Source organism: Aulonocara sp. 'chitande type north' Nkhata Bay, linkage group LG7 (assembly GCF_057382095.1).
Source record: "Aulonocara sp. 'chitande type north' Nkhata Bay isolate Kocher_YH1m ecotype deep benthic linkage group LG7, A_spYH_male_GT1.1, whole genome shotgun sequence".
NCBI classification, from domain to species: domain Eukaryota; kingdom Metazoa; phylum Chordata; class Actinopteri; order Cichliformes; family Cichlidae; genus Aulonocara; species Aulonocara sp. 'chitande type north' Nkhata Bay.
In genome coordinates this window covers 23,149,446-23,174,939 of record NC_141350.1, presented here as the reverse complement: position 1 = coordinate 23,174,939, position 25,494 = coordinate 23,149,446, and the positions used below count along the sequence as shown (strand labels likewise).

The 25,494-nt window shown below is 39.5% G+C and overlaps 4 protein-coding genes and 1 non-coding gene across 8 annotated transcripts; 2 read left to right on the top strand and 3 right to left on the bottom strand.

Moving 5' to 3' along the window:
• The first annotated feature begins 123 nt into the window (after positions 1-123).
• lg7h11orf16 (linkage group 7 C11orf16 homolog) lies at positions 124-4,333 on the top strand. Of its 2 annotated transcripts, XM_086299485.1 has the most exons (5): positions 132-249; positions 318-471; positions 1,098-1,329; positions 1,553-2,035; positions 3,053-4,333. In XM_086299485.1, the coding sequence occupies exons 2-5, from the start codon at positions 445-447 to the stop codon at positions 3,244-3,246; spliced, it is 936 nt and encodes a 311-aa protein (XP_086155611.1). In that variant the 5' UTR covers positions 132-249; positions 318-444; the 3' UTR covers positions 3,247-4,333. The 2 variants fall into 2 exon arrangements, with proteins under 2 accessions (XP_086155610.1, XP_086155611.1); XM_086299484.1 differs by lacking the exon at positions 318-471 and having other exon boundaries at positions 124-249.
• On the bottom strand, positions 3,089-5,441 carry akip1 (A kinase (PRKA) interacting protein 1). Of its 3 annotated transcripts, none has more exons than XM_086299489.1 (5): positions 4,763-5,002; positions 4,455-4,639; positions 4,238-4,312; positions 4,020-4,151; positions 3,089-3,663 (listed from the first exon to the last, which is right to left on the bottom strand). In XM_086299489.1, the coding sequence occupies exons 1-5, from the start codon at positions 4,821-4,823 to the stop codon at positions 3,514-3,516; spliced, it is 603 nt and encodes a 200-aa protein (XP_086155615.1). In that variant the 5' UTR covers positions 4,824-5,002; the 3' UTR covers positions 3,089-3,513. The 3 variants fall into 3 exon arrangements, with proteins under 3 accessions (XP_086155615.1, XP_086155614.1, XP_086155613.1); XM_086299487.1 differs by lacking the exon at positions 4,763-5,002 and adding an exon at positions 5,121-5,441 and having other exon boundaries at positions 3,099-3,663; positions 4,455-4,679; XM_086299488.1 differs by lacking the exon at positions 4,763-5,002 and having other exon boundaries at positions 3,095-3,663; positions 4,455-4,667.
• A 1,097-nt stretch (positions 5,442-6,538) lies between these two features.
• rpl27a (ribosomal protein L27a) lies at positions 6,539-13,760 on the bottom strand. The gene is made up of 8 exons (XM_086302739.1): positions 13,699-13,760; positions 12,891-13,062; positions 11,683-11,723; positions 11,069-11,171; positions 10,386-10,449; positions 10,215-10,290; positions 7,601-7,775; positions 6,539-6,714 (listed from the first exon to the last, which is right to left on the bottom strand). The coding sequence occupies exons 1-8, from the start codon at positions 13,758-13,760 to the stop codon at positions 6,586-6,588; spliced, it is 822 nt and encodes a 273-aa protein (XP_086158865.1). The 3' UTR covers positions 6,539-6,585.
• Positions 7,958-8,088, bottom strand: LOC147325143 (small nucleolar RNA SNORA3/SNORA45 family). The gene has a single exon (XR_015130670.1). It is a non-coding gene; the product is annotated as a small nucleolar RNA SNORA3/SNORA45 family (small nucleolar RNA).
• A 623-nt stretch (positions 13,761-14,383) lies between the features above and the next one.
• Positions 14,384-21,378, top strand: LOC147325141 (uncharacterized). Its single transcript, XM_086302416.1, has 9 exons — positions 14,384-16,213; positions 16,482-16,679; positions 16,808-16,947; positions 17,631-17,811; positions 17,898-18,478; positions 18,568-18,691; positions 19,570-19,644; positions 19,844-19,996; positions 20,529-21,378. Exons 2-9 carry the CDS (start codon positions 16,500-16,502, stop codon positions 20,730-20,732), a joined length of 1,638 nt encoding a protein of 545 aa, XP_086158542.1. The 5' UTR covers positions 14,384-16,213; positions 16,482-16,499; the 3' UTR covers positions 20,733-21,378.
• The last annotated feature ends 4,116 nt before the right edge of the window (positions 21,379-25,494 follow it).

The following is a 25,494-nucleotide window of genomic DNA, read 5'->3' as shown; positions in this document are numbered from 1 at the left end:
GATTCCATTCGATTTGAATGGCACGCTGGAGAAGGTATAGACTGAGAATTGCTTGGTAGTTCTAAAAAATAGGCCCCACAGTGACTGTGAGTCTGAGTATGTGTGGTTCTATTACTGCTGTCAGGTGATTCCTCTGTACGTTGCTGAGAGCCAACCATCACTGCCAAGCTTCAATCCAGCCAAGTGGTGCTGTCCCTCCACCTCTGTCACAATACCACAGCTGCACCACATATCTTCACCCCTGCTCAGGTCTAGTTGCACAATTTTTAATCTTTTTAAACTTTGAACATTGTTTTAACAACAATTTAACACTATAGGAGCAGTCGGAGTAATCCCAATCTTCCGGTTACCTCCTGTATCCTGTCTGGTCAAACCCTAAGCAGCCCAGAATTCTTCCCAGGATGCAGAGTCCTGGCCAGGAGAGAGCGGGATGGCCTTTATTACATGGGCACTGTCATAAAACAAATACAGGTGACACATGACCATTGAATATTGTTTCTACTACAGCTAATACGGGCTAATTCAGTTATTTACTCCTGCAAAAGCACAATCGTTTTAAAAATGAAACTATACATTTACAGTATTTGCTGACTTTAAGTTTAAGGGTATTCAGCCACACCACTTTTAATGTATTAGCATCTGGATGAGTGCACAGGGGCACATCAGCTGCACTGAGCAGGGCTCTCATTGACTGACTGCTTTAATAAGCACTTTGCCCAAAAATTGTGCCCAGTGTTTTCCCAATTTTCCCATCTGTCCCAGCTGTCACAGCGTCAGTGGTGGAGTAGATCTAGGTAAGGTCGCCAATCTCTCACAAGGCTCTCCTTGTGCCATCCCATTTAAAAAGTGGTGGGAAAGCTCCTGGTCTTCAGAGGAAAAGCAGAATAAATATAGAGCATTTAATCTATTGTGACGCAGCTTCAGTACAATCCAACAAAAACTGATCATAAAAATATAACCTGATGAGCCGAAGTAAAAAAAAAAAAGTTTTAGTGTCAGAGTCACTGCTCTTATCCAAAAGTCAGACGCTAACGGACTAAAAACCAAATTTTAAAAAAGGGACGAGTAAATATTTGAAGACTGTCTTCCAATTTTAGGGCTGCAGTGGAATTTGGGTGGTTGACTTTGACCATGCAGAAAGCGCAACGTTTGAGATTGCCTCCTCCCAGCGCCAGCTCGTTTGTTCACTTGACATGGTCAATGACAGCAGAGGTTGCACATGCAGGTTGGCTCCTGGCGACGCTGTCCTGTCACCATGGGAACAAGATCTGAGAAGATACGGTCCAGGTCAAGTGGTGGCAGCCACAGAACATAGAGATGGTTATGGAGGTACGGCAGAAGTCGTATATTTTATATTATAACATCATCATATGACATTCAGTGGTGTGGATACAATCAAGGATATTTTTCTTTATAGTCAATAATTCTAATGAGACCGTTTTCAAACGGGAGACTTGTTTCCTAAGATAAATATTCATATGATAAATCACCAATGTCTGTTCATGATCACCATCTGTAATCCACTCAAAGGGCTCACCTTTCCTTCCTGTAGGTAACGGTGTTAGACGCCTCCGGGTGCTGATGTGGAATAGTTGTGTGTATGTGCTTCCTGAAAGTCTGCTTTTGCCCATTTCTGCTTCTCGTCATGCCAGAATAGTACGGGAGCTCCAAGCAGTCACTCACAATCAGTGCTGCAGCTGGCTTTGTGCCCCCCAGCTGTACTGCACCGACTGCTGCCATTCAGCATGTGCCTCTTGCTACTGTTCATCCTGTTTAGTTCCACCCAGCCTTGGAGCTAGCTTTGGAAAATCAGATGAACTTGATAAAACAGAGCAAGTCAAGCAGGTGGACCGCAGAGATGCAGATGTGAGGACGAGTGATCCCGAGTTGCCATCTTCCTCCTCCTCCTCATCTCTTTCCCATGATGAGACTAGAGCATCAACTTCTCCTTCACTGAAGATAAGAAGTAAACAACAGCGTCCTCCCTGGAGATACTGGAGAAGAACTGGACCAGAACCACAGCACAGGCAGCCAGGTGAGAATCAGACACACACTGAGTTAATAAGTTCTGAAGAAGTTCAAAAGAAAACTGGAAACAAAAAGAAACCTTGTGAAAAAATAGATCACAGGTAGATTCCACTGGAGATATCACATAAACAAATGGGTCCTACAGTGTTTAAGGTTAATGACACATTTACTGAGAACACTGGAGTGTTACTGTTAGAAGACAGGAGATATTGAAATTGAAGACATCATGACAAGACATCATGTTTAAAATCCCTTGTTTTGACATCATCTACTTAAGTAATAATAATAATAATAATGGATACTTTATTGATCCCCATGGGGAAATTACTTGTTTTTCTCTGCATTTGACCCATTCACTCAGTGAAGCAGTGGGCAGCCCACTAAGCAGGCGCCCGGGGAGCAGTGTGTAGGGACGGTACCTTGCTCAGGGGTACCTCAGGGTAGCCGTTAAGTGGATTCGAACCGCCGACCTTCCGATCATGGGGTGACCACTTTACCTACTGAGCTATCCCTGCCCCAAGTGAATGAAATTAAACATTTCAAAAGACACTGTACCTGACCTTATGTTACCTGGTTGAATTTTTGTTAGTAAACTCATAAATCAGTGTATTTCCATCTGCTAGTCTGTTCTTATCCAATCTTAAAAACATCCGATCCTCTTCGCCTTTTTTGGGTGTTTTACTGGAGACCCCAGTAAGTGCTGTGTAGAGTGGTCCTGAAATCCTTTCGATGATGTTTTTCATATTTTGACTAAATGTTATTCTCTGTTACCTTTATAGCAGATGCTGCTTGCTACACAGTGTGGGCACACATGAACACATGCATGTTATTTTTGATGTATTGTAAACAAATGCATTTCCAGTCCTTTTACCCTCACGTTTAATGGTCACAAATAAGTGCAAACTTGTCTCACAAAATGCCAATAATGATGCAACATGCTGTTTTTGATGATAGCAGTATACAGTATGCGTTCTGATATGTGTGCAATATGCATGAGCTCAGATGGAATTTTTTTTTTGTGCAGGGAGTGCTGGTCCCCGGAGGACAACCCAACCTGTGAGTTTCAGCATCCCTGAACCACAAATTAGTGCCTCACCAAATCACAGCTCCCTGTTTCAGTCACTTCCTGGCACCAGAGGAAGAAGAGCAAACATTAGAGACATTTTGTCCACAACCAGCTTCAAACCTCGACCACCAGTGGGACTGCAGTCTCTCTGAGAACAATGCCAATATATTTACATATTGTCTCAGTGTAAACTCATGTACAGTGCATGTTGAAGAGCCAAACAAAAAACTGATTACAAAAATATTTTATTTCAATACAATGATGTGGTCTTAGTGCAGGTAAGAATGTGTTTAAGTGCATTACAGTAAAATAAAATGTAAACTCTTAATGCAAAAATCTATATACAAGAAGCAAGAAACAAAGAGCATGTGCAATGGTCAGTTGTTATTAAAGGGTGACAGGTTTGGTCAGCTGAGGGGTCAGAGGTCAAAGGTGAGGTTGACACTCTCCCCAGCTTTAACACTGACCAGCTGAGTCTGCTGCTGTGACTCTGCCACACTGGCAGTGATGGCATATGTTCCAGGTGAAAGCGCGATATAAAAATCCTCACTGGATCCAGACACGCGGTTCTGAAAGCAGCAAATAAAAAGATTTTAATGCAATGATTATTTTTTACATTTTAGATGAATTAAAGTCAAACTTTTGACAACATGTAAATAGTAAAACTCAGGCCCCCAAACTGAAATGCAAACTTCATCTATACAACTTCAAAGGAGTTTCCTGAATTCTGCTGGTACTGTCTATGCCACTGTAAAATGCTAACTTTCTGAAGCCTCCAACTCAATTTTTTGTTTCCCTTTTCCACTTTTTTGGCCAACAAATTACCTACTGTAAATTGCTTAAATATAAAGCCTTAAATGCTCTGGGTTTGTCAGCCTCTGAGCTTTTCCTATTCCAAATAATCAAAAACACAACGCAGAATTACTTGGTATTTGTCGCATTTCCTGGTTGGTAGCGCAGCTGATGTCTTTGCAGATGCTGGCTGTGTGTGAAACCTGGACATGTGGTTCTTTTCAATGTCACTGGGCTGCGTGCAACAACCAGACTTGTAAAATCTCTGCAACAAAGACAAAATCCATATTTTATTCTCCCAGGTCTGTAGCTGAAGTCCACATAGAGGTGCTTTGGGACATAGTCACTAACTTTGCAATGACTAGTGGTTTGTGCCATGAACTCAGCGATTTTTGCAAAGGCATCATCAAGCTCTGTGGGATTTCTCTGGAAAAGCAAGAGATGAAAAGAGACAAGCTGATAAAAAAAAACAAAAAAAAACTTTGAACAAAGAATTAAAAGTATTTATATTTAGATTACATTATAAGGTTATATTATTATAAATATTAAAGGCGAAAGATAAAAGCACCTCGTCAGCTATATCTGTGTCTTCATCTGCCATAGTGGGGTTTTGGGATGCAGTGCTCGCCCAGTCCACACTCCGCCTGGAGGCTCGCTGCAGCACCTCCAAGCCCAGACTGGCAGAGCGCTGCAGGGAGGACTCCAGCCAGGCTTGGCTGTCCATGGACAGGTGGAGGGAAAAACTCAGGTGCCCTTCACCCAAGGAATGGGCACAAAGAACGCTTTAAGATCGCTTTACAGGACACAAATATTGAAAAGACAAGAATTTAATTGTAAATATACCAATATAATACAACAAAAGAATTTATCACTTACTGGGATTTTTTAAAACTAAGATGTCAAACTGCTCTGTGGATCCAGCATATCTAATAGGCATCTGATTTTTCTAATCTGATATTGAGAAAACCCTTTTTCAGCTGCTTCGTAAGAAACACAATATGTCAGAAAACAAGTTAACAAAGCTACATCAGTACAAAAATAAGACTGTGTTAACAAATCTTGGCCAGTTAACAAAGATCAATGTTTTTTTTTCCCCTCCGACAAGGTTTGAACCAACTATAATCACCTTAAATGCAGTGTGGGAAACAAGAACATATGGGACGGATATCCTAGAAACAGCGCATGCGTGCAAATTAAATCAGCTGGGCTGTCACTTCTTTCTGAAGCTACTTACTTTGAACTGTTAAACACAGACCCGTTTCCCTCGATGGAAGCTCAGGAACACTGAGACGTGAAACACTTCGAAGTGCACGCCTCACATTCTAGAGCATGACGTTGTCACATGTAGAGCACATTCTGCTTATTCCAGGAACCGTCAACAAACCTCGTGTCAGGAGACTTCGTCTACCTGCTCTGCACGTTTAACATGTACGCAGGTTACTGGATGCAAAGTTAGAGAAAACTGTGCTCCGCACACTTACACTCTGGCTTTGACGTTTCCCTCGTTTCAGTCGCATTCACGTCACGCTTTTAGCTGCTTTCAAATGACACGGCAGGAAATCCTACATATTAAAGCCCGCCCCTTAGTGGTGGAGGAAGTATTCAAATCATGAACCAGGGTGAAATTTATGCGTTTACCTTACCTTGTTATCTTTTCTGTGCGGTTTTGTGGAAAACAAATAATGAATATTTTGATTGTGGATTAGTCTGCATTTCTGTTTCTATCAATCAGCTAGTTAATTCATATAACCTCAAATAAAAATAATAAAAAGGAGACGCAAATAAAAGTGCAGGACTGTCCCTAACTATCCTTAATCTGCAGTGAAAGTCATAATTGAACTTCTTAAGTTCATGTTGCCATGTCTAGCACACTGCCAGTGTTTCCAAGGAAAGCTCTTAAAATGGACAACTTTCATGACAAACAATTACTGAATTGTTTCAGCTTTGCTTGCACACAGATACAATTGAGAAAACTTTAATATTTACTGATATTAAAGTTTTATTTTTGACTGTTTTATTCTATACATGACTTGTTAGATACACCATTTCGGGCCTCCAGTCTACAAAACAAGCTGTTAAGTTATATCTGGTAGTTTGTGTTGGGTATCACCACGTCCCAATAAACAAAATTCTTTTAAAGTTAGCAGTTTAAAAGCAGCTGATTAAGCACTATATAAACAAGTTCCTCAGAAATTTGAATATACATATATTTTGCCTCTAATTAGAATGACGTGACAAAAAACATCAGAATTAACTTTCTGACCATTTCTTTAATTGTTCAATGTAGTGCTGACTTTCTGAAGCACATACGGCAACATTTGTATTTTTTTGGTGAGTTTATATTATTACCAAAAGCATAGCAATACCGTTTCATTGTAAGTCATTAGAAACGACTGACTTTTGCTATATTAAAAGAACCAAACAGGAAGTCTGTGCATTTTTGAATATTGTTCAGTCTGTAACTTGGACACTTGTCAAAAAGATTTTACAAGGACAAGACCAACAGTGCTGAGGATCCAGGTGATTTCCTCACATGAAAAAGTTTCCTCTGCTCCTCACACCTTTCAATCAAAATTAACAGCATCTCTTCAGTTTCCATGCTAATCAAATTGCAACTTAGGAGTGGGGCGAAAAAAATTACACACACACCAGTTTCCATTTATACAGTTTATTTCTGCAAAAACACACAGACAGGATCGTTATGCCATCAGCACGCAGGCTCCTCCCGCTGCCTTGATCTTCTCCTCGGCCTGTCGGCTGAAGAACTTGGCCTTGACGATCACAGGCTGCTTGGGCAGCTTGCCTTTGCCCAGGACTTTGTAATAACCCTGCAAAGTAAAGCACAGGTGGAGATCATTATTTTATCTGACAATACACTGTAATATTATCTAATAAGACTAACAGCTAAAACTACGACATGTAAGCCAACCTAAGATGAACTGATAACCACCACAAACAAAACCACACTAGTTAAGTAAAAAAAGTCTGTCGACCCAACAAAACAAACGTTAGACATTGGCTTGGCGAGGAAAAAGGATGCTGGTTCAACTCTAGCCAGAGACACAAATCCCCTTTGGGGTTGCATCAGGTAGAGCTATGCCCAGTATAACTTTCTGTAAGAAGGGAGTGTGCTAACGTGAGCACAATAAGCAAAATGCAGCCAAACAAACAAACAAAAGTCAAGTTTTAATAGACAAGAGTAACTTTTCTATTAAAATGAAATTATGTTTACAAAAAGAAGTAATTTTCAATGACTGAAAACAGGAAAATTATCTGGTACAAATCCAGAATTTATAGCTCTTTAAAAATGTAAATGTCTGAGTATAATGTTGTGTAAAATGGAGGGAAAAAAGTCCTGAAAGCAGAAAAATTAAGGAAAACCAAGAAGTCTTAAATCTGTTTTATTAGCACCACGTACACTTTTGCACCAAATTCATCAGAAACCCATCCAAAACATTTAACTTTCCACTATGAGTGTTTCAACTGTTTAAAGGACACCTGTTCTTTAAAAAAAGAAAACGGTTTCTGATGTCTGATTCCAGCTGCTCAACAACAATCCAATTTCCTAAGGTGATACTCAATGCCGACAAGTCGACATGCCACCACCTACTCCAAGCTACAGTAGAGGAACAAGAACTCCCGTAAAGATTTGAAAGGTCCAATTATTATGACAAGAGAACATTTTTAATAATAGCAAGATTTAGCAATACTTACAGCGCGCACAGCATCGATGATGGGGGCGGGTCCATCGGGCTTCTTGCTGTAGTTGATCCTGGTCTGCTCGCTCACCAGTGTCCACAGCTTGTCCAGGTTGATGGTAGGGCAGTGGGAGGTATTCCTCTTCAGGTGGTAATGTCTCATGCCCACCTTACCAAAGTATCCTGGATGGCTGAGGACAAACACGAGGAAAGAAAATGAAATCGAATGTTTTCAAACTAGAGAAACAAACACTAATATTTTAAATATTAACGTTTAATTGAAGTTCACTTTTGACATTCAAATTTAGTGGAATAGTATAAACTACTGCCCCAATTCTAATGTGATGGGTGCATCAGCAAGGTGTTTTAGAGTGTTTGTAACTGCCCATGTGGATGACTGGACTATAGGGGAGGCCAGTCGGTGAGTAGGACCAGTCTTTAATCTAAGAGGACTCAAGCACACCAAGACAATGAAGTCTGTCAAGATGAGACTCTAGTCTCTATAGAAACATTAGATAAATGCATTTCTCTTCCTACAGCCTTTTTTTACAAGCAGGTAAAAACTAATCAGCACATCTCTTAACTGGACAGCAGAACTAACCCAGCATAAATGTGTTCCATAGATGAGCACAGTCCCCAAATTGGGAGAAGGTTCAATAAATTCTTTGTGTCCATAATACACAGTATCAGTGCACTGCTCTCCAGATCTTTCAATAATATATTGCATGGCAGTTTTCACCAAGTAGACTTGGGTTGAGTAAATAAGCTCCGTAGTGGGGATGGTCTACCATGTTTCTGATTTACTGGATGAAATTTTTACTCTTTCTTTGAAAATGCAGCTGTTTAGGTATTAACCTACAGAAAGACTGACCAAGCTGCTGTGGTGGCATCTCAATCAGCTACCTCAACTCTCTTCTGCCTGTGTGAGGTACACTCCAATTCCACTGCCCTACAGTGACAGTAGTCCTTGTTCTGCTGTAGCTCACCAAGGCTGCGGAGCAGAACAGGGACTATTGTCAGCAGCCACAACTCAGCTGATATAACTCGAGTCTGACTACAGGTTGAGGGACTTGCTGAATTTGCCGCCGATTAATTTTGTTATATATTACAGCAAGCTCTATAGTACACAATAATATATTGTTAAAATAAACTATTACTGTAAAGCCTCATCTAGGAAACACTACAGCTATATAGAATAGGGTGATACATCGAATATACTTGATGTATCACGTGTTTTCCACGAACGATGGTTAAAATGGTTTTAACATAAACATCAAGTGGAAATTGCCGCAATATAAAGCTGTCTGGGGGCAGGGATAGCTCAGTAGGTAAAGTGGTCGCCCCATGATCGGAAGGTCGGCGGTTCGAATCCACTTAACGGCTACCCTGAGGTACCCCTGAGCAAGGTACCGTCCCTACACACTGCTCCCCGGGCGCCTGCTTAGTGGGCTGCCCACTGCTTCACTGAGTGAATGGGTCAAATGCAGAGAAAAACAAGTAATTTCCCCATGGGGATCAATAAAGTATCCATTATTATCATTATTATTATTATTGTCTGCATGCAATTCACTGTCAGTTTTTTTTTTCTCCTACACGCTGCAAATGCATCATTAATCCCCCCTCCCAACCGGAAATTTTTTTTACCTGTGCTGAGCATGCGTGTTTACTACCTGATAAGGAAAAATATGGCGACAGCCGGAGTTACAGAGGAGCGAGCGAGTGAGACTGTTGTTTGGATTTCACAAGGAGGAGACAAAATACGGTAATTTGCAAGACATGCCATAAACCTACTGGCACAAAAAGTATCACGAATTTATTCCATCAGCTGAAAAGTCATCCACTGCAAAATGAAGCCTGTTTTAAACCCTGCATGTCAGCGTCTCCCACACAGCAAAGGAAACGTTAAATAAACCAGCTGTGATACCTGCGACGGTTGTAGGTTAGTTGTTTTTATAGCCACTATCTAAACGTTCATTCCTGTAATTTAAGGCCATCACATTTTTTGGTTCACAATTTTTATGTTATAAGAACAAAAGAGCATCTTTCTAATCTCAATTGTTTTAATTTGTCTCGTGAATTCTTGCCGATGTCCTTTTTTGTTGCTATGATCTTTTGTTTGTTAAACATCTAGTGTTGACCACAGAAAGACTTACTGTGACAGTATTGCCATTTGTCAAAAACCTCTGTGTGCAACAAATGGAACCCCCCCCCCCCAAACATTTCAATTCATTCATATATTATTGTCAAAAATATAAAACAGTTAATTTGAAAGAGTATAGCAGTGCAATTTTAAGCTCTATATGGCTGAAAATAGTTTTTTTTTGTGATACAGCCAAAAATGTGACATTAGATTTTCCTCATATTACTCAGCCCTACTGCTTTAGCCACAAAACCTGGCTTTATCTCTAAAGGAATCCAACACAACAACCGAAATCATATCAGGCAACACTTAGGGACATCATAATCTAACTTAAATATCTGAGGTAAAAGCATACTTCTGTGTATTTTTAGACATATTACCTTACAAAGACTTTTATGGCCAAATACAGGGAAGCCAGGTTTACTTGAGTTCTACTTTACAGTAGTCACACTGTACTCAAATTTCACTAATATCATTATGAGTGACTTACTATTTGTCGAAATTGATTCTGTGATGATGCATGCCACCAGCATTACCACGACCTCCAGGATGCTTCCTGTGCTTGCCTGTGGAGAGAGTCGGTAAACGTTTACTCCATCTCCATATCGTCCGGGGATGAAAAACAATCAATTAAAACTTGTGTCAAAAAGAGTATACTCACCAACGCGACCATGTCCGTGGCTGACATGTCCTCGGAGTTTCCTGGTCTTCGACTTCTTGGTAGGCTGTGAGCAAAGATTTTGCAGTTATTGTTAAAAAAAAGGATGAGGTTTATTTGAAACATTAGCTCCCGTCTAGCAAAGCAACAGACTTAACAGTCCGGCAGGTCGACTGTGATGTTAGTCTGCTAAGAATCTGTAATAAAATGAGCATACATAGCATGTTTTCCCCACAGAAAAGCTAAAGTAAACCGCTGAGTTTGTCCCCGAGTACTTGCATGCTGCTTAGCAGGTAGGAGGCTAATGCTAGCTCAACCATCTTTATCGGAAGGTTTAACGCTTTATGCCAATGGTTGTTTCAGGGTTACACCACCACCACCACCACCTTGCACATTTAACTCTCACTACCGTTGTCAAAAAAAATTACAAATGTTTGTTTTCTGCGTGTGGGTAAAACTAGGTTCCCTGCTAGAGCCGAGGCCCAGGAGAAGCGACATATCACACAGTGAACCCATCAAAGTCCTCACAAAAATGAGTAAATAACGGTAATAACACCCAGCATTTATTCCTACAACATGAGTGTATTATAAGACACCATCTAAAGTGGATTATTTTATACAGGTTAGTAAGGATGGAAGTAGATTTAACCCAGTTTGGATGCACAGGGATAAAACGTAGAACCTACCATCTTGGAGGCTAGTTGAAAGAGGAACGGGATTCGGAACGAACGCGATTTTGTGCGAGATTTGCCCCCAACAATACAAAGTGCAATAATTCCATAGCGACATCTGGTGATTGAGGATCGAAACGACACAAGAGTCAACTGAAAATTCGCTTTCTTTTTTTAAGTCCAAGAAGACAATTGTGAATTTAACAAAAAAAGTGATACGATTAAAGTCTGACATTGATAGAATTAAACGGGTTCTACTTGTATTTTAGCAATTAAATTCTCATGTTACATCAAACAAATATATATTTGAAAACCCAAGCTAATGATAATAACTAATCACTATGCAAAAATAATACATGAATATCCTTCTGAGATCCAGAAGAAAAAACTATTTAGATATTTTCTTTAGATAATTTAAGTACAGTGACTGATAAACAAAGTTGACTGATGTTTTGTTTGTTTACAGAATGATGTGATGTAATATAACAACATTGTTTCTGTTTCTGGTACAATGCCTTTTTATTTCATGAAAATTACAATTAGATGAATGGAAATCTAACATTTACAGAAATCATCCATTTCTACAATTTTGTGCAGCCATGGATGCTGCCACGTGCCACGGACCTCACGCCGCCATCACGCCGCCACCTGTCACGACCTCTGCATGAACCTGAACCCAAGTCAATTCAATTCAATTCAATTCAATTCAATTCAATTCAATTCAATTCAATTCAATTCAATTCAAGTCAATGTTATTTATATAGCACCAAATCACAACAAAAGTCACCTCAAGGCACTTCATAGGTACAGAGAAAAACCCAACAATCATATGACCCCTATGAGCAAGCACTTCACTGGGTCCCTGTCTGTTCATCACACTCGGGAAATCTAAGCCTGCTGGCTTCATGGACAGATAAAGTTGGGAGTAAACTGCGTAGAAGTGAAAATGGCTGCTATGCCTTCTAATGATTCTGCAGGCAGCATGTATAATGTAAACAGAATTAAGGAATCCTGTGGAACTCCATGACAACTGTGTGAAGAGGACTCTCCATTTACATGAACAAATTGGAGTCTATTAGTTAGATATGATTCAAACCACTGCAGCACAGTACCTGTAATGCCTACAGTATGCTCTGATTGCTCTAATAGAATATTTTGGTCAACAGTATCGAACGCTGCACTGAGGTCTAGCCGGATAACCACAGAGATGAGTCCACTGTCAGATGCCATAAAAAGATTATTTGTAACCTTCACTAAAGCTGTTTCTGTGCTGTGATGAGCTCTGAAACCTGACTGAAACTCTTCAATTAAGCCATTCATCTGCATTTGATCTGTTAGCTGTTTGACAACTACTCTTTCAAGGATTTTTGAGATGAAAGTAAGGTTGGACATTGGCCTATAATTAGCTAAGACTGCTGAGTCAAGAGATGGCTTTTTAAGTAATGGTTTAACTGCTGCTAGCTTGAAGGCCTGTGCTACATAGGCATATAGGTTGATTATATTTAAGATTAAAGCATTAATAAATGGCAGAACTTCTTTGAGCAGTTTTGTAGGAATGAGGTCTAAAAGACACGTTGGTGGTTTGGAGGAAGTAATTACTGAAATTGACACAGAAGGATCTATTGGAGAAACAAACTCTAAATAAATATAAATGGCAAGTCGACATGCCACCACCTACTCCAAGCTACAGTAAAGTAGAGCAACAAGAACTCCCATAAAGATGTGATCTAGTCCTTTTAACTGAATGAAAGGTCCAATTATTATGACAAAAACTGCTAATTAGAGACGTTTTAATGAGAGAACATTTTTGATAATGGCAACATTTGGCAATACTTACAGCACGCACAACATTGATGGGGGCGGGTCCATCGAGCTTCTTGCTGTAGTTGATCCTGGTCTGCTTGCTCACCAGTGTCCACAGCTTGTCCAGGTTGATGGTAGGGCAGTGGGAGGTATTCCTCTTCAGGTGGTAATGTCTCATGCCCACCTTACCAAAGTATCCTGGATGGCTGAGGACAAACACGAGGAAAGAAAATGAAATCGAATGTTTCACACTAGAGCAACAAACACTAATATTTTAAATATTAACGTTTAATTGAAGTTCACTTTTGACATTCAAATTGAGTGGAATAGTATAAACTACTGCCCCAATTCTAATGTGATGGGTGCATCAGCAAGGTGTATTAGAGTGTTTGTAACTGCCCATGTGGATGACTGGACTATAGGGGAGGCCAGTCGGTGAGTAGGACCAGTCTTTAATCTAAGAGGACTTTTTCATAAGGAAACTTATGAGTTTTCTGATTTTATTGTATATTGCTTGTGATTTAGATTTGTTAGGTGTAGTTCCTTTTACATCTCCCCTCTCTGTGTCTCTCTGTTCCCTAACTCTCACTCTCTGCTCCTCGCTCTCGCCCTTTCTCTCCATCTTCAGTGTTTTTGCACTTGTCTTCGTAGCCTTGTCTCTGTTCCCTCCCTGTGTTCAGTGTATCTAGTCTGTTTCGTCTCAGTATTCGTTTCTCCTGGCCTTTTGTGTTTGGTCCATCTGTTTCCTGTTTTATTTTGGTAGTCTTTGCCCTGTGTGCACTGTGTTCTGTTTTGCTTTCGATGTCCTGTTAGTTTGTAATTAGTTCTAGCTGTGCTCCCACCTGTGGTCCAACCTCTCGTTATCCTGTGTATGTGTTTTAGTCCTCAGTCTCCCTCTGCTCATTGTGGCTTCGTGTGGGTCCTTGTGTTCTGTGTTTCCCTTGTAACTTCCTGGCTGCTAATTGCTAGTTGTCTGTTTCTAGCTTATAGCTCCCAGGTTCTAGTTTCACAGTTTTTAATTTTTGGGTGGAGTTTCGTCTTTCAGGAAATAAAGCTGCCTCTTTTAGTTGATCTCTTTGTTTCTGAGCCCTGTGTTTGGCTCCTACCTCTGCCTGCTATACAGCCGAACCTTGACAGAAATAATTCTGGGTTTTCAGGTCATGTCGCTCACTAAAATGACCATACATGGTTGACAGAGGGCTGAGTGAGATAGTTGCTGAGATGGCAATCAGACATTAGGAAGGAAAATGCTCGGGACGTACCAGTTTTTGAGGAACCTGAGCAGGGCTAAAATAATGAGATCCAACGTCAATTATGGATAAAAAGTGCTTAAGAGGGGTCTCACCTTCAAGAGGGCTTTATTCTTTTCCTCTTATAAGAGATAACTTTGATGGACTGCCTAATCTTGAAGAATCTGTCTCGACTTCTTGAAGTGACTATAACTAGGAACTAGCAAATTTGGATGCTAGGTTATCTGACTCATGCCATAAACATCTCGACAGTTCATTAGGAGCCGCATAGATTCCACACATGGGGCTTGATGTAGTGGTCTCAGACACATGTCCTCCACAGAGGACAAAAGTGAAATGCCAGGTCTTACAAGACTATGATATTATAATAACTATTTCAACATATAATCATCATATATAACAGTACCCTGACACATTATGCAGAGAATATAAACCCTGAGTAAAAACACACACAGGCTTGGATCACGTGCACACAGTTAAAGATGACGTGTAGTCACACATGTCCACGTAGCTTTATTGGGTTTCTGTGGCGACGCAACCGCAAACAGACACAGTTAAAGGTGATTTACATAAAGTCAGTCTGTTATTCAAAGTTTGAGTGAAATGTCCAGCGTGTAACTTGTCATTGGCCAGAATAACAGGTTGCAAAATCAGCCTCTGAAGGAAGGTAAGACACACCTCTGCCATGCCACCAGCTTTTTGCAGCCCTAGAGATCAGCACCACTGAACAAGTAAGGACATTTTTGTCATTAATCCCTAATCTATCTTGTGTATATATATTTAATGTGTTTGAAGTTATACTTTTTGTCTCTATTTCAGAAACAAGGAAATAAAGGTTAATATAAGAGATAAATAATTCTGTAGAAGCGTGTCCCAAAGTTTTGTTCTGCTTTGAAGTATTTCAATTTGATGCCACTTTACTCACACGAAACCATGATAAAGATTTCATTTGGCTTAAAAGGGGAAATATGTATCATGTCAAAGAGTCCATCTCAAATGTATTTTTCTGGCCTTTGTAAAGAGCCTGGCCATCAGATTGAGGAAAATCTTTACTAAATTAAAAAAGTATATAGAAAATGTTTTATTAAAATTATCTTAACTTCCACCAACAGGAACAGTAAAACAAGACAGTGAATCAGTTATTTGCAGTCTGATATATGAATTGATAAAAGACACAAACTCCAATGTTGGTGTTTCAAAATTTAAAAGGTTATTTTTTATAATCCCAGTTCCAGAAACATTTGGTTGTTTTGTAAAATGCAAATAAAACAGAATGCAATAGTTGTAATACCTTGAAAACCCATATTTTGTTCACAACAATCAGATTGTAGACAACACGTTAAATCTTTAAAATGAGAAAGTGCACCAATTTTAGACAAATATTAACTTTTCATTTCATTAATGTAACTTTGTTGAGATGTGTTTCTGCCTTCAAATTCAAAATCATCTTATTATAAATGATAGTTTTTCTCAATTTAATCATTTGATAGCTTTTCTGTGTAAATGAAATATGAGATTTGCGAATTGTGCAAAACTGTAAATAAAAGCAGAATGGAACAGTGTCCAAACGTTTTTAGACTTTGGTTTGTACGTTAAAGAGGAATTCCATCATTTTTACAAAACAAAGCTGTTTTGTAAACAAAATCTTTTTATGTCATTAATAAAGTTTGAAAATAAAGCATAGGGGTTGTTTTGTGGCCAACCACTGATAGAGCTACAGATTTATTAGCAACCACACACACTGTCACATTGTTTTTGGCTTTACAATATACAAATATTTTCATAGCTGATTTACATGCAGAGCTTTTATTTTTACACCCTCAATATATCTTTTACCTACTGGACAAAAAGGCATCACATGATTACTGGGAAACGCATTAAATATTAAATACCTGTTTGCTGTTTCTATTTGTGAGCTGTGCTGAAATATCAGGGGGCTGAGGCTGAATCTTCACTCCACCAATCAAATCATTTGAGTTCCCCTTGACACTGGACACATGGAACATTTCTATTCCTCTTCTGCTCAGCTCACATCCACCTGAGGACACATTCACCTGACTTTCTGAAGCAGACATCTTGTTTTTTCATCACTTGGCTTCAAACTGAGGTAATGTTTGATCATAATTCACCTAATACCTGATTCCTTCTGTACGTTAATGTGATGTAACTTTTTGTTATGCTCATAACGTCTCTTTTTGTGTTGTAAAAGTTACTCTTTGTGCAAATGAGCAGTTATATTAGTGTTACATTGCTGATTCTTAATCTACCTCTTTTATGGTTTTGTACTTTTTCCCCCCCGGTCAAACACTGAGCACACAGAAGATTTTAAACCATCGGCTTCTTCTCTGTTTTCTCTTCTGTTTTTTCACCCCAAGAGGCCCAGTCTCCTGGAGATGGCAGACTTGCCTCGCAGACGCTATGGCAACTTCCCACAAAGGCGAGCCACCATGTTACCATGGGTAGCCAAGTGTAGGGTAAGGCTGGCACTGGAGGCCATGCCATCTGAGACTGGTCCAAATCTGGCAACCACAGCAGAGGAACCAACCCCCCGGGCAGAACATGTGAATATAGATGTAAACAATGTTTTAAAGAAGGAGGGATTCATCACTACAACTAGTAGTAAATGAGAGATGAGTAAATGGGATTTTAGAAAGATGAAAATAATGCAAAGTCTCTTTTTTTGAATTTTTAAACAAAATAGGTCAGCATGACTGGATTCTGTGAGGTGGAAAAGGAGCCAAACCAGTCTTATGAGAGAAAAACAAAAGCAACATCTCCGTCATCTGAAAAATGGGAAAGGCCTCCAGACAAAAGTGTTAAAGCTTTATTGAGAAGATTAAGGTAAAAAAGGGGAGTATGCTGCGGTAAAGCCATGTTGATTTTAAAGGATGACAACAGAGCAATGGATGAACCTAAAGTCCTCTTTATCCAAACCAATCTATGCTTTGGTACGTTACAGACTGGGCAGCCAGTTTATAGACACTTTTATTGCCAGATCAGATGGTGACAGATATCCACGGTCCACAGTGTAGTAGAATACATTCATTTGGACTTGAGTGCTATTTATAGTTTCTGTAGCTGCATGATCATAAAGCCCAGCAAAAGTCAGGGTGACATAGGTTTGGGGTCGTTGTCATGCCTGTTCCTAAATTGTTTCTGTTGTGTATTGCCCTTTTTTGGGGAGGCACTGGGGAATGTTGTTGCCTCAAAGTGGTTTTCTTGATCTGCAGCAATGTTTAGGCAGGATTGTTTTTGTTTGTTCTTTCCATGGGTTTAAAATGGAAAATGTTCTTATGAATTTTACACTCTTAATGCTAACCTTTGATAATCACTTTTAAAAGCTTGCCCTATCAATGAACTTCTCCAAAGTCTTGGAAAATGCTGAACTATTTCTTTATCAGTGTTGTTTTTTCCATTTTGGGGTGAATCCGGTTAAGAAATTTAGCCTCACTGAGACTTTATGCTGAAAATAATCTTGGTAATGGAATTGAAGACACTGCCATAAGACACCTTCAATTTCACAGGATTCACCCAGAGGCCCAGAGGATTCTGGGTAATTCCTGCATACCTGTAGTGAGCCTGGAGCGTCTGAACTTCCAGTCTGTGTCTTTATCATCACTGCAGCCTGTGGTGTCTTTGCAACGTCTGCCTTGCCAAAAACAAGCTGAGCTCTGTGACAATGTGTCATTAAATATTTCTGAACAGGTACAGAGCTGAAGGTCTAAACACTTTCATGTACAACAAAGATAAGTTCTTTTTTTTAACCTCTGTGTCTTGATCTCTGCTAACAGAATGGATTCAGTCAAACTGAGGAAGATATACTGGAGCTAACTGAAGGATCATTCCAGCCTAAACCAGTAGAGCCATGTGATCTCAGTCCAACATCCTGGACTGAACCATATTGTCCTGACAGCTCCCTTTCTGGAGAGCCAGAGCAGGACTCAGGCTTTGACTGTGACTCTAATCCAGATCAGCCTTACATCCTGTTTGATTGTGGATCTGATGATGGGAAAGCTGAATCTGAAGCATTTTATCTGGATCCAGATCCAGAGCAGACTCTGGTTATTGAACTGGATCCAGGAGAAGAAGAAGCAGATCAGGACCAATGCCTGCCCCCGGAGGATGAAGTTGAAAGTACATGTGTGGTTGATATAATCCAAGTGGACGATGGTGAAGATCAAAGAAGTGAAATTAGATGCTTGGGAGAACAGGCCGACTCATCCACCCAGCAGCCTGGAGCTGAGGCTGGGACTGAGGAGAGTGAAGATTTCTGCGCTGTTTGTCTGAACGGAGGAGAGCTGCTCTGCTGTGACCGCTGCCCCAAAGTTTATCACATAGGCTGTCATATACCTCCTCTCAGCAGCTTCCCGCTGTAAGTGCTGTGTGAACATACAAATCTGGATATATGACATATGGGTTTAATGTGTTTTTTCATGGACTGTGGTCCTGTGTATTCCACAGAGGTGACTGGGTGTGTACTCTGTGTAGAAGTGAGCAGGAGCCCGTGGAGGCCTACGACTGTGAGATCATGGACTCCTGCGAGGGAGTCAAGGCACCTTATACACTATCCAACCTGGACCAGAGGGTAAGGCTGGTTTAATTCCTAAATTAAAGCTATAATGCTTATTTTCATTCTGTTGCTGTGAAGATGACCTTAAATGTTGATCCTTTCTTACAGGAGATTGTTTGGTTCAGACAAATCTGGAAACAATTCACTTAGTTTTGGTGAGAGAGCTGTCTGGGGAAGAGTGTGAAGACGCCAGGTCACACACACTTACTGTGAAATTAAAGGACTATTAACTATTAAAGGGCTACTCTCCAACTGAAATTGATCCACCGGTGTGGCAAGAATCCACACAATTTTAAGTTGTGTAGACTCATTTATGACTCTCTCTCTATATATATACATTTGTTAAGGTTTAAGCTTTGATTTTATTGCAGTTTTTGAGTCCAGTTTGGGGTCAACATTGATTAACAGACTTACAACAGTAATATTTATTGGTGCAGAAGCTTTCTATTAGACAATTAATGGCCAGAGTGATGATGAAAACAGCTTGGTTTATTGCCCCCTCTGCCCAGACTGCTCCCTCACCAAAATTAAGTGGATTGCATCCAGATTTTTCTGAAGCAAACAATCTCCTGTGCAAAGTGCTTTGAGTGCTTTAATAGAGTAGAAAATTTGCTGTATAAGAACCATTTACCATTTATTGAAAACCATAATTAATAACACTTTATAATATCTGTAATAATTAAAGAAAACAGTATAGTATTAATAAAGTATTCCTGTGTGAAATATATTTGGGCCATAAATGACTAAAATACCGTGTCACGTGAGGGTTATCAATGTTTATTACACAAACCAGATCAGCCTGCGTTTTCACACTCGCCTCTATCCTGTGTAATAAATCCGTGTTGTGCTCCACTGTAAAGAAGCTTGAACTGATTTTGCTCTTTTGTCTGCAGAGATGTGAGAAGTTGACTCTGCTGTTATACTGTCAAATCCTCAGCGCTCCTTTCCATGAACCTGTCAGCCCTCTGGTCAGTCCAACAACAACAAATCACCTCAGCAGTAATGTAACATACATGAGCACCAAACGGTTTAAATATACAGTGCATATTTATATATACAGCAATAACTACAAGACATCGCTGTTAGCGAAATTGTTACAACCTAACTGAGGATGTAAAATGTTCCACCTCTGTGATCTTACATCAAATCTATGCTCTCGTGTGCCAGGCTCGAAACTACTACCAGATCATCAAAAGGCCCATCGACCTGTCAGTGATCCGCAGGAAACTGGACAAGAGCAACACTCTCCACTACTTCACTGCTGAGCAGTTTGTTGATGACGTCTTGTTGATGTTCAAGAACTGCGCTACTTTCAATTACGTAAGGAATATGAGCGGATTTCCCACTTTGACCTAATTTCTGGTATAATTGAGTTATTCCTGCACTGCAGTCTGTGGAGATAAGTTCCACGTGTATCAGCAAGCTGGGCCTCTTTCTTCACATGGGGCCTGCCAGTCAAGGTTGTGTTCATCTGCAAATCAAGTATCAATCAAATCTCTGGATTTACTACTTATATCTACCAGGAATGAAGATGTTTACAGCCAAGGCAGTTATTATAATGTATATTGGAGGAAATCTGTAGTCTTTGATTTTCTTTCTCCTCAGTGCTGAGTACATGGTTATGGCATAGTAGACAATATGCCATGGGAACGTGGATATTTGTGTAAACTGTATGGTAATCAAGTAAGTGCTGAGGTATTTTAAAATAAGTTTAACCAAAATAGAAATCTGATTTTGAATCTGGAAGGATCACCTTGCACCTGCTTGGTCTCAAATATTTATGACTTTATTCTGGTAAGCTAATTCATCATAGGTCACTGTGGGTTGTTTTTTCTCTCCTTGTGCTGTGCAGCCAGACTCAGAGGTGGCTCAGGCTGGTCGAAACCTGGAGATGTTTTTCTTGAGCAAACTGAAGGAGATTATTCCAGACCGGACATTCCCATCAGCCAACCAGGGCACAACAGACAGAGCTCGCCTTCAGTGGCTCCACAGGAAGAACAAGGAAAACTCCAGAAAGAAGAGAAATGTTTTTAGCGGGAAAAAATATTGCCTATAACTTGCAATTTATTAATTTCCTTACACCTCTCAAACATGTTGAAATTTAAGTCTTTAAAAACTGTGACAATAACATTAATAACTTGTGTTTTTTATATTAAAAATACATGTCGTGGAACTGAAAACTTGTCACATTTTTCAGGGATGTTCATGGAATGAAACAGAGACAGATGCTATTTACAGTTTTTAAATGAAATCAGTCAAATCAGATCAGTTGCATGATTTATCATTTTCATATTAAAGTGCTCATATTAAATAATAATATCAGCTTATGTAAAAGTTATCCTGATCGCTTCCTTAAATACTCAGTTTCAGGCTGTTTGTTTTACTATTGGCTCGGTATAATGTTGATAAAAGGGAATATCCTTAATATAATCTCAGGTACACATCTCTGACATCTCTGATTGGCTGACCTCTGTTTATGAGTGGTAGCCAACCAGAAGAACATTAGCTTGATAGAAGAACCAAGCTAAATGGCTTATTTGAGGAGCTGCTCATAGGCCCAGCATTACTCTCGTAAAGACTAAAAATACAAATTGAGTTGTAAATGAGCACAATAGGTCTACTTTAACTCTGTTATTGTTAAATCACTGCTCAACACTGATTTTAGGTGATGCAAGTATACTTTATACAGTAGACAGAAGGCTTTCCACCTTTTCATAAAAACTACTTCATAATGGTGCATTGGCACATGTGGCATACATCCCAGCAATGTGGGTTTGATGACAAATAAATATCATTAAAATGGTTTTGGTTGATTGTTGGTTATTGTGCTTCCGCAGTTATCACAAACTTTCCCCAGCAGGGGGAGCCCGTGTAAGACTTAACACTGGAAGGACATCTGTTTTGAATGTACCCTCAGTGCAAATTATGCTATTGACAGTGAGTCCATTATAGCACAAGAGGCTTTTGTGTCCCACTCCCCATTTATACCATCTTATCTATCAACTTTCATCTTTATCTATCCACTTTCTTTCTTAATACCTACAGTTGCTCTGCCTTCGTCTTATTGTGTGGTTAGACTTCACATAAAAATAAATCCTCATCCATGACAGCATTCAGTTTCATAATTTATGACAAGTAAAAGAAAAAAAAAAGATGTAAAGCCCGAAAAGGCAGCAAGTGATGTATTAAATCAATAAAATTCTGCCTCAAAACTAAAAACAGTTAATATAAAATGGAGAAAAAGTAAAACTAATGTCTGGATTTTTACCAGTGTGTTCAACCAGAGAATTGCAACTTTGGAAATATTTATCTAAATTATAATCTAAAGCTTGATTATATTACCAGCTGACAGTAAAAGTAACAAATAAAGAATAAAAATAAAGAAATCAAGAAATGAGATTGGAGCTGCAATGAAGAAAAAGCCCAAACAAAAACAACAGAGTTTCAATAATTAAGTTACTTTATTATGTTTCTTAAAAAATTACAATAACAGCACAAAAATGGTTAACAGCAGCTAGCCAGGCAAGCGAGTGTCCAGGGCCGCTAATTGCCTTAAACTAGCAGCAGAGATAAACCAGTCTGTGTGTGTGTGTGAAGGAGGAGGGGGGTGTTGTATCTGGGGTCCACTCTCCTACAGTCTGATTTGCCACCTTAATTGCTGCAACCGTACTCACCACCATCAAGCAGAGGGCAGCATAACACAGGGTCACCACGGGGTGAACCTCCACTGGTCCACAAACACCAGTAACCAAAACAAAAAAGGGAGTTACTAAACATACTTTGGATAGTGAGTGTACAATAAATCAACTTCCCCACAAAAATACAACCCGAAAGTCAAGGGGGGATTGAGCAATGGGCTTCAGGTGTCTTTATTCAAGCGCCGATTGAGAAATTAGAGGAGGAGCCAGGGTTTATCTAAGCGAGGCACGTTTCAGTCTACAATTTCCCCTCAACACTAGCAAAATGAACACTGATTAGGTGATATCAAAACTTATTTTAATACTATAACTTATTTTTCGCAGTAATCATTTTGATTTAACCTACTTGACACTAACTGGTAAAAAATCATGCTGTCTGGACAGTCTGCACACAACAAGCTGCCAAGTGTTTCAGAAATATGAGACAGTGGCTCGAGCTCCTCAAATGACATCATGCAGAGCCAAGCCAGTAAAACCCAGTGAAGGCTGGAGGAAAGTGCTTCAAAAACAACCACGCTATCTGCTGTACTATCTGCCAGCAAGAGTTACTTTTGCAGCATAAGTTATGCATAGTATGTGCATTTTACTTTGAAACAGCTGTGGTTGTGTCAGAGTACAAAACAATACTTCAGTTTATTACAAAACCTATTGCATTGCATTATTGTAGTGCTTCAACCTGTTTATCTGGTTATTATCCACAAGCATAATTACAAATATACTGTCATTTTTTTCCACAACCTGGAAATCTAACAATTATTCTTGCTAATTAACTGATAGATAATAAATATTAATTAGCAAATTGTTTAATAAACATCAATTTATCCATTGCTGTACTTCTCTGTGTGAAGGGAGACTTACCATAAAAACGGAATAAAAAAGTAACAATAACATGAGGCATGTAGTTAAAATGAAGTTGTTGTAACATATGCAACAAAGAGAAATTCAGTATTTGTATAACTGTATAATTGTTAAAACCAAAATTGTAACATTGACATGTTGAATTATTTTGCAACAGATGTTTGCTTGACAATAAACAATCAGATGTCAGATATGCTAAGACTAAGATTACTAGCCCTATCAGCAACTAGTCCTGGGTCAGATTAGCGACCTGTCCAGCGTGTACCCCGCCCCCCCCTCTCCCTATGGTAGATGGGATCGGTTCCAGCCTGCCGGCAACCCAGATAAGGATAAGCAGAAGAGAATAGATGGATGGATAAATGGATGGATGGACAAGCAGCATAAATAAAAGAAGCTACAATGAGACTAATTTCAAAATTCATTCATGCCAGTACTTCCCCCTAGTCATCCTGAATTATGATGTCACGGCAATTTATTCTCAGTTCCTTGCTAATTCTTTCCCAAACCCTTACTCCCTTGACAGAATACACTGTTTTACAGCAGTCTTCACTAATTCTTTTTGACCATATATATTTTTTCTTAAACGATACAGACAGTCTTTGGATACTTCCTGGTGATTTTTACATTAAAATCATGCTGTGGATCCGTCTGCCAAACCTGACAGCCTGTGTTTCTCCTGGACTCTGCTGCCCTGCTTGGTGGCTGGCTCGCTCTGTGTTGTTGTCATTTTCTGATTGTGGTTTTCAATTTTTCAGCTCTTAAACGTGTAATGTTTCAGGACATTTTGTTCTTGCTGTTCTTCCTTCCTGCAGCTCATTGTAATTTGCCAAACATAAGAGAGCATCAAGCTCATGCTTTTATAGTCTATTGTCAAAATGCTCTTATGTATAATCAGTGATGAAAGCAGCTCTGTGAATGCTGCATGAGTGCCTGCACTCTATAAACCCAATGAAAGGCTTTCAAATGGACAAAATCTGTTGCAACCACTGATAAAACCCACTGTGGTCCCATTATAAACAATATCTTTGATCTGTGTGCACATCTAAAATTTGTCAGCCACTGAAAGAAAGCATACAGAAAGGGATGAGAGCGAGCTTTTCAGGGTCGCCATCGCTGTGGCTAATTTAAGGTAAAATAGCATAAACTGACCTTGGGATGTCCTTAACAGGAGGTTTAATGACTTTGGAAATCTACTTTGTTCAGTTCATTAAACCTTAGTCACGTGTCGCCTTCTTGTTTTCTTTCTTTCGTCAGTTCTTCTTTCTCCTTCTTTTTTCCCGTGTCCAGATGTTTCATTTAATAACATCAAAGCCCCCCTCACTCTGTCTGTCTGAAGCTGGGTGAATCACCAACGTATAAAAAGGAGGAAAATGCTGACATACCTCCAGCTGCAATGGAGAATATCGTCTCTGAGATAAGACCTAAATCTAATGTTTAGATCAAACTCAACAGCAGCCATTAGCCCTGATTGTACCTCTGATAGTTTTGATTCATCATAAGAGCATTGTCACTTTAGAACAGTTAAAGATGTATCGTTCCTCCAAAAAGCTGCTGCATGATTTGCTCTTGCTTTTTGTGTTATTTAGGGTGGTTTAGACTCCCTTCCTCACTCACATTCCTGGTTAGCTACTGCATGAAAATACTGAATTATTGTGTCTGGGAGTGGAGTAAGTGCATGCTGTTGACTTTGGATGCTACTGAGAGCATAGCTGATTTGGTTTATTACACCCTCTTGGAAAGGATGTACCACCTTTTATGAAGATAATGCTGTAGTGGTCATCAAGCTGGCTGTGTAAAGCCAAAATTTACCTAATTTTTTTATGTTGTCCAGAACAAAGGAGATCCTGCTGCTCATCATCTCTGACATTTTTTGGGGCTCAGCATAGATATTTTAATGCTTTAAATTAAAAAAAAAAAAAAAAAAAAAAAAAAAGCTCACAGACCAGTAACACACCATTAATCACCATTGCCCATCTCACTTCATAATTCAATCCTCATGATGGAAACATTATGAGGATTTTTTCTTATGACTAAATTTGGGAACTAAAATTTGGGGGTAAAAGAAAAGGAAAAAGAAGCGGGCCAGTACAGAAACATCATATGAAGTCAGTGGGTTGGTTAACCGCTGCCTGTGCACTTCATCTATCCAGTCTGAGCCTGATGTTCAGTGCAGTAACATATTCAAGATGTTTATGAGAGTTTGTCTGACTGGATAACTAAAACTAGACCAACAGACATTTGGCATGTCTGGATTTATGGGTA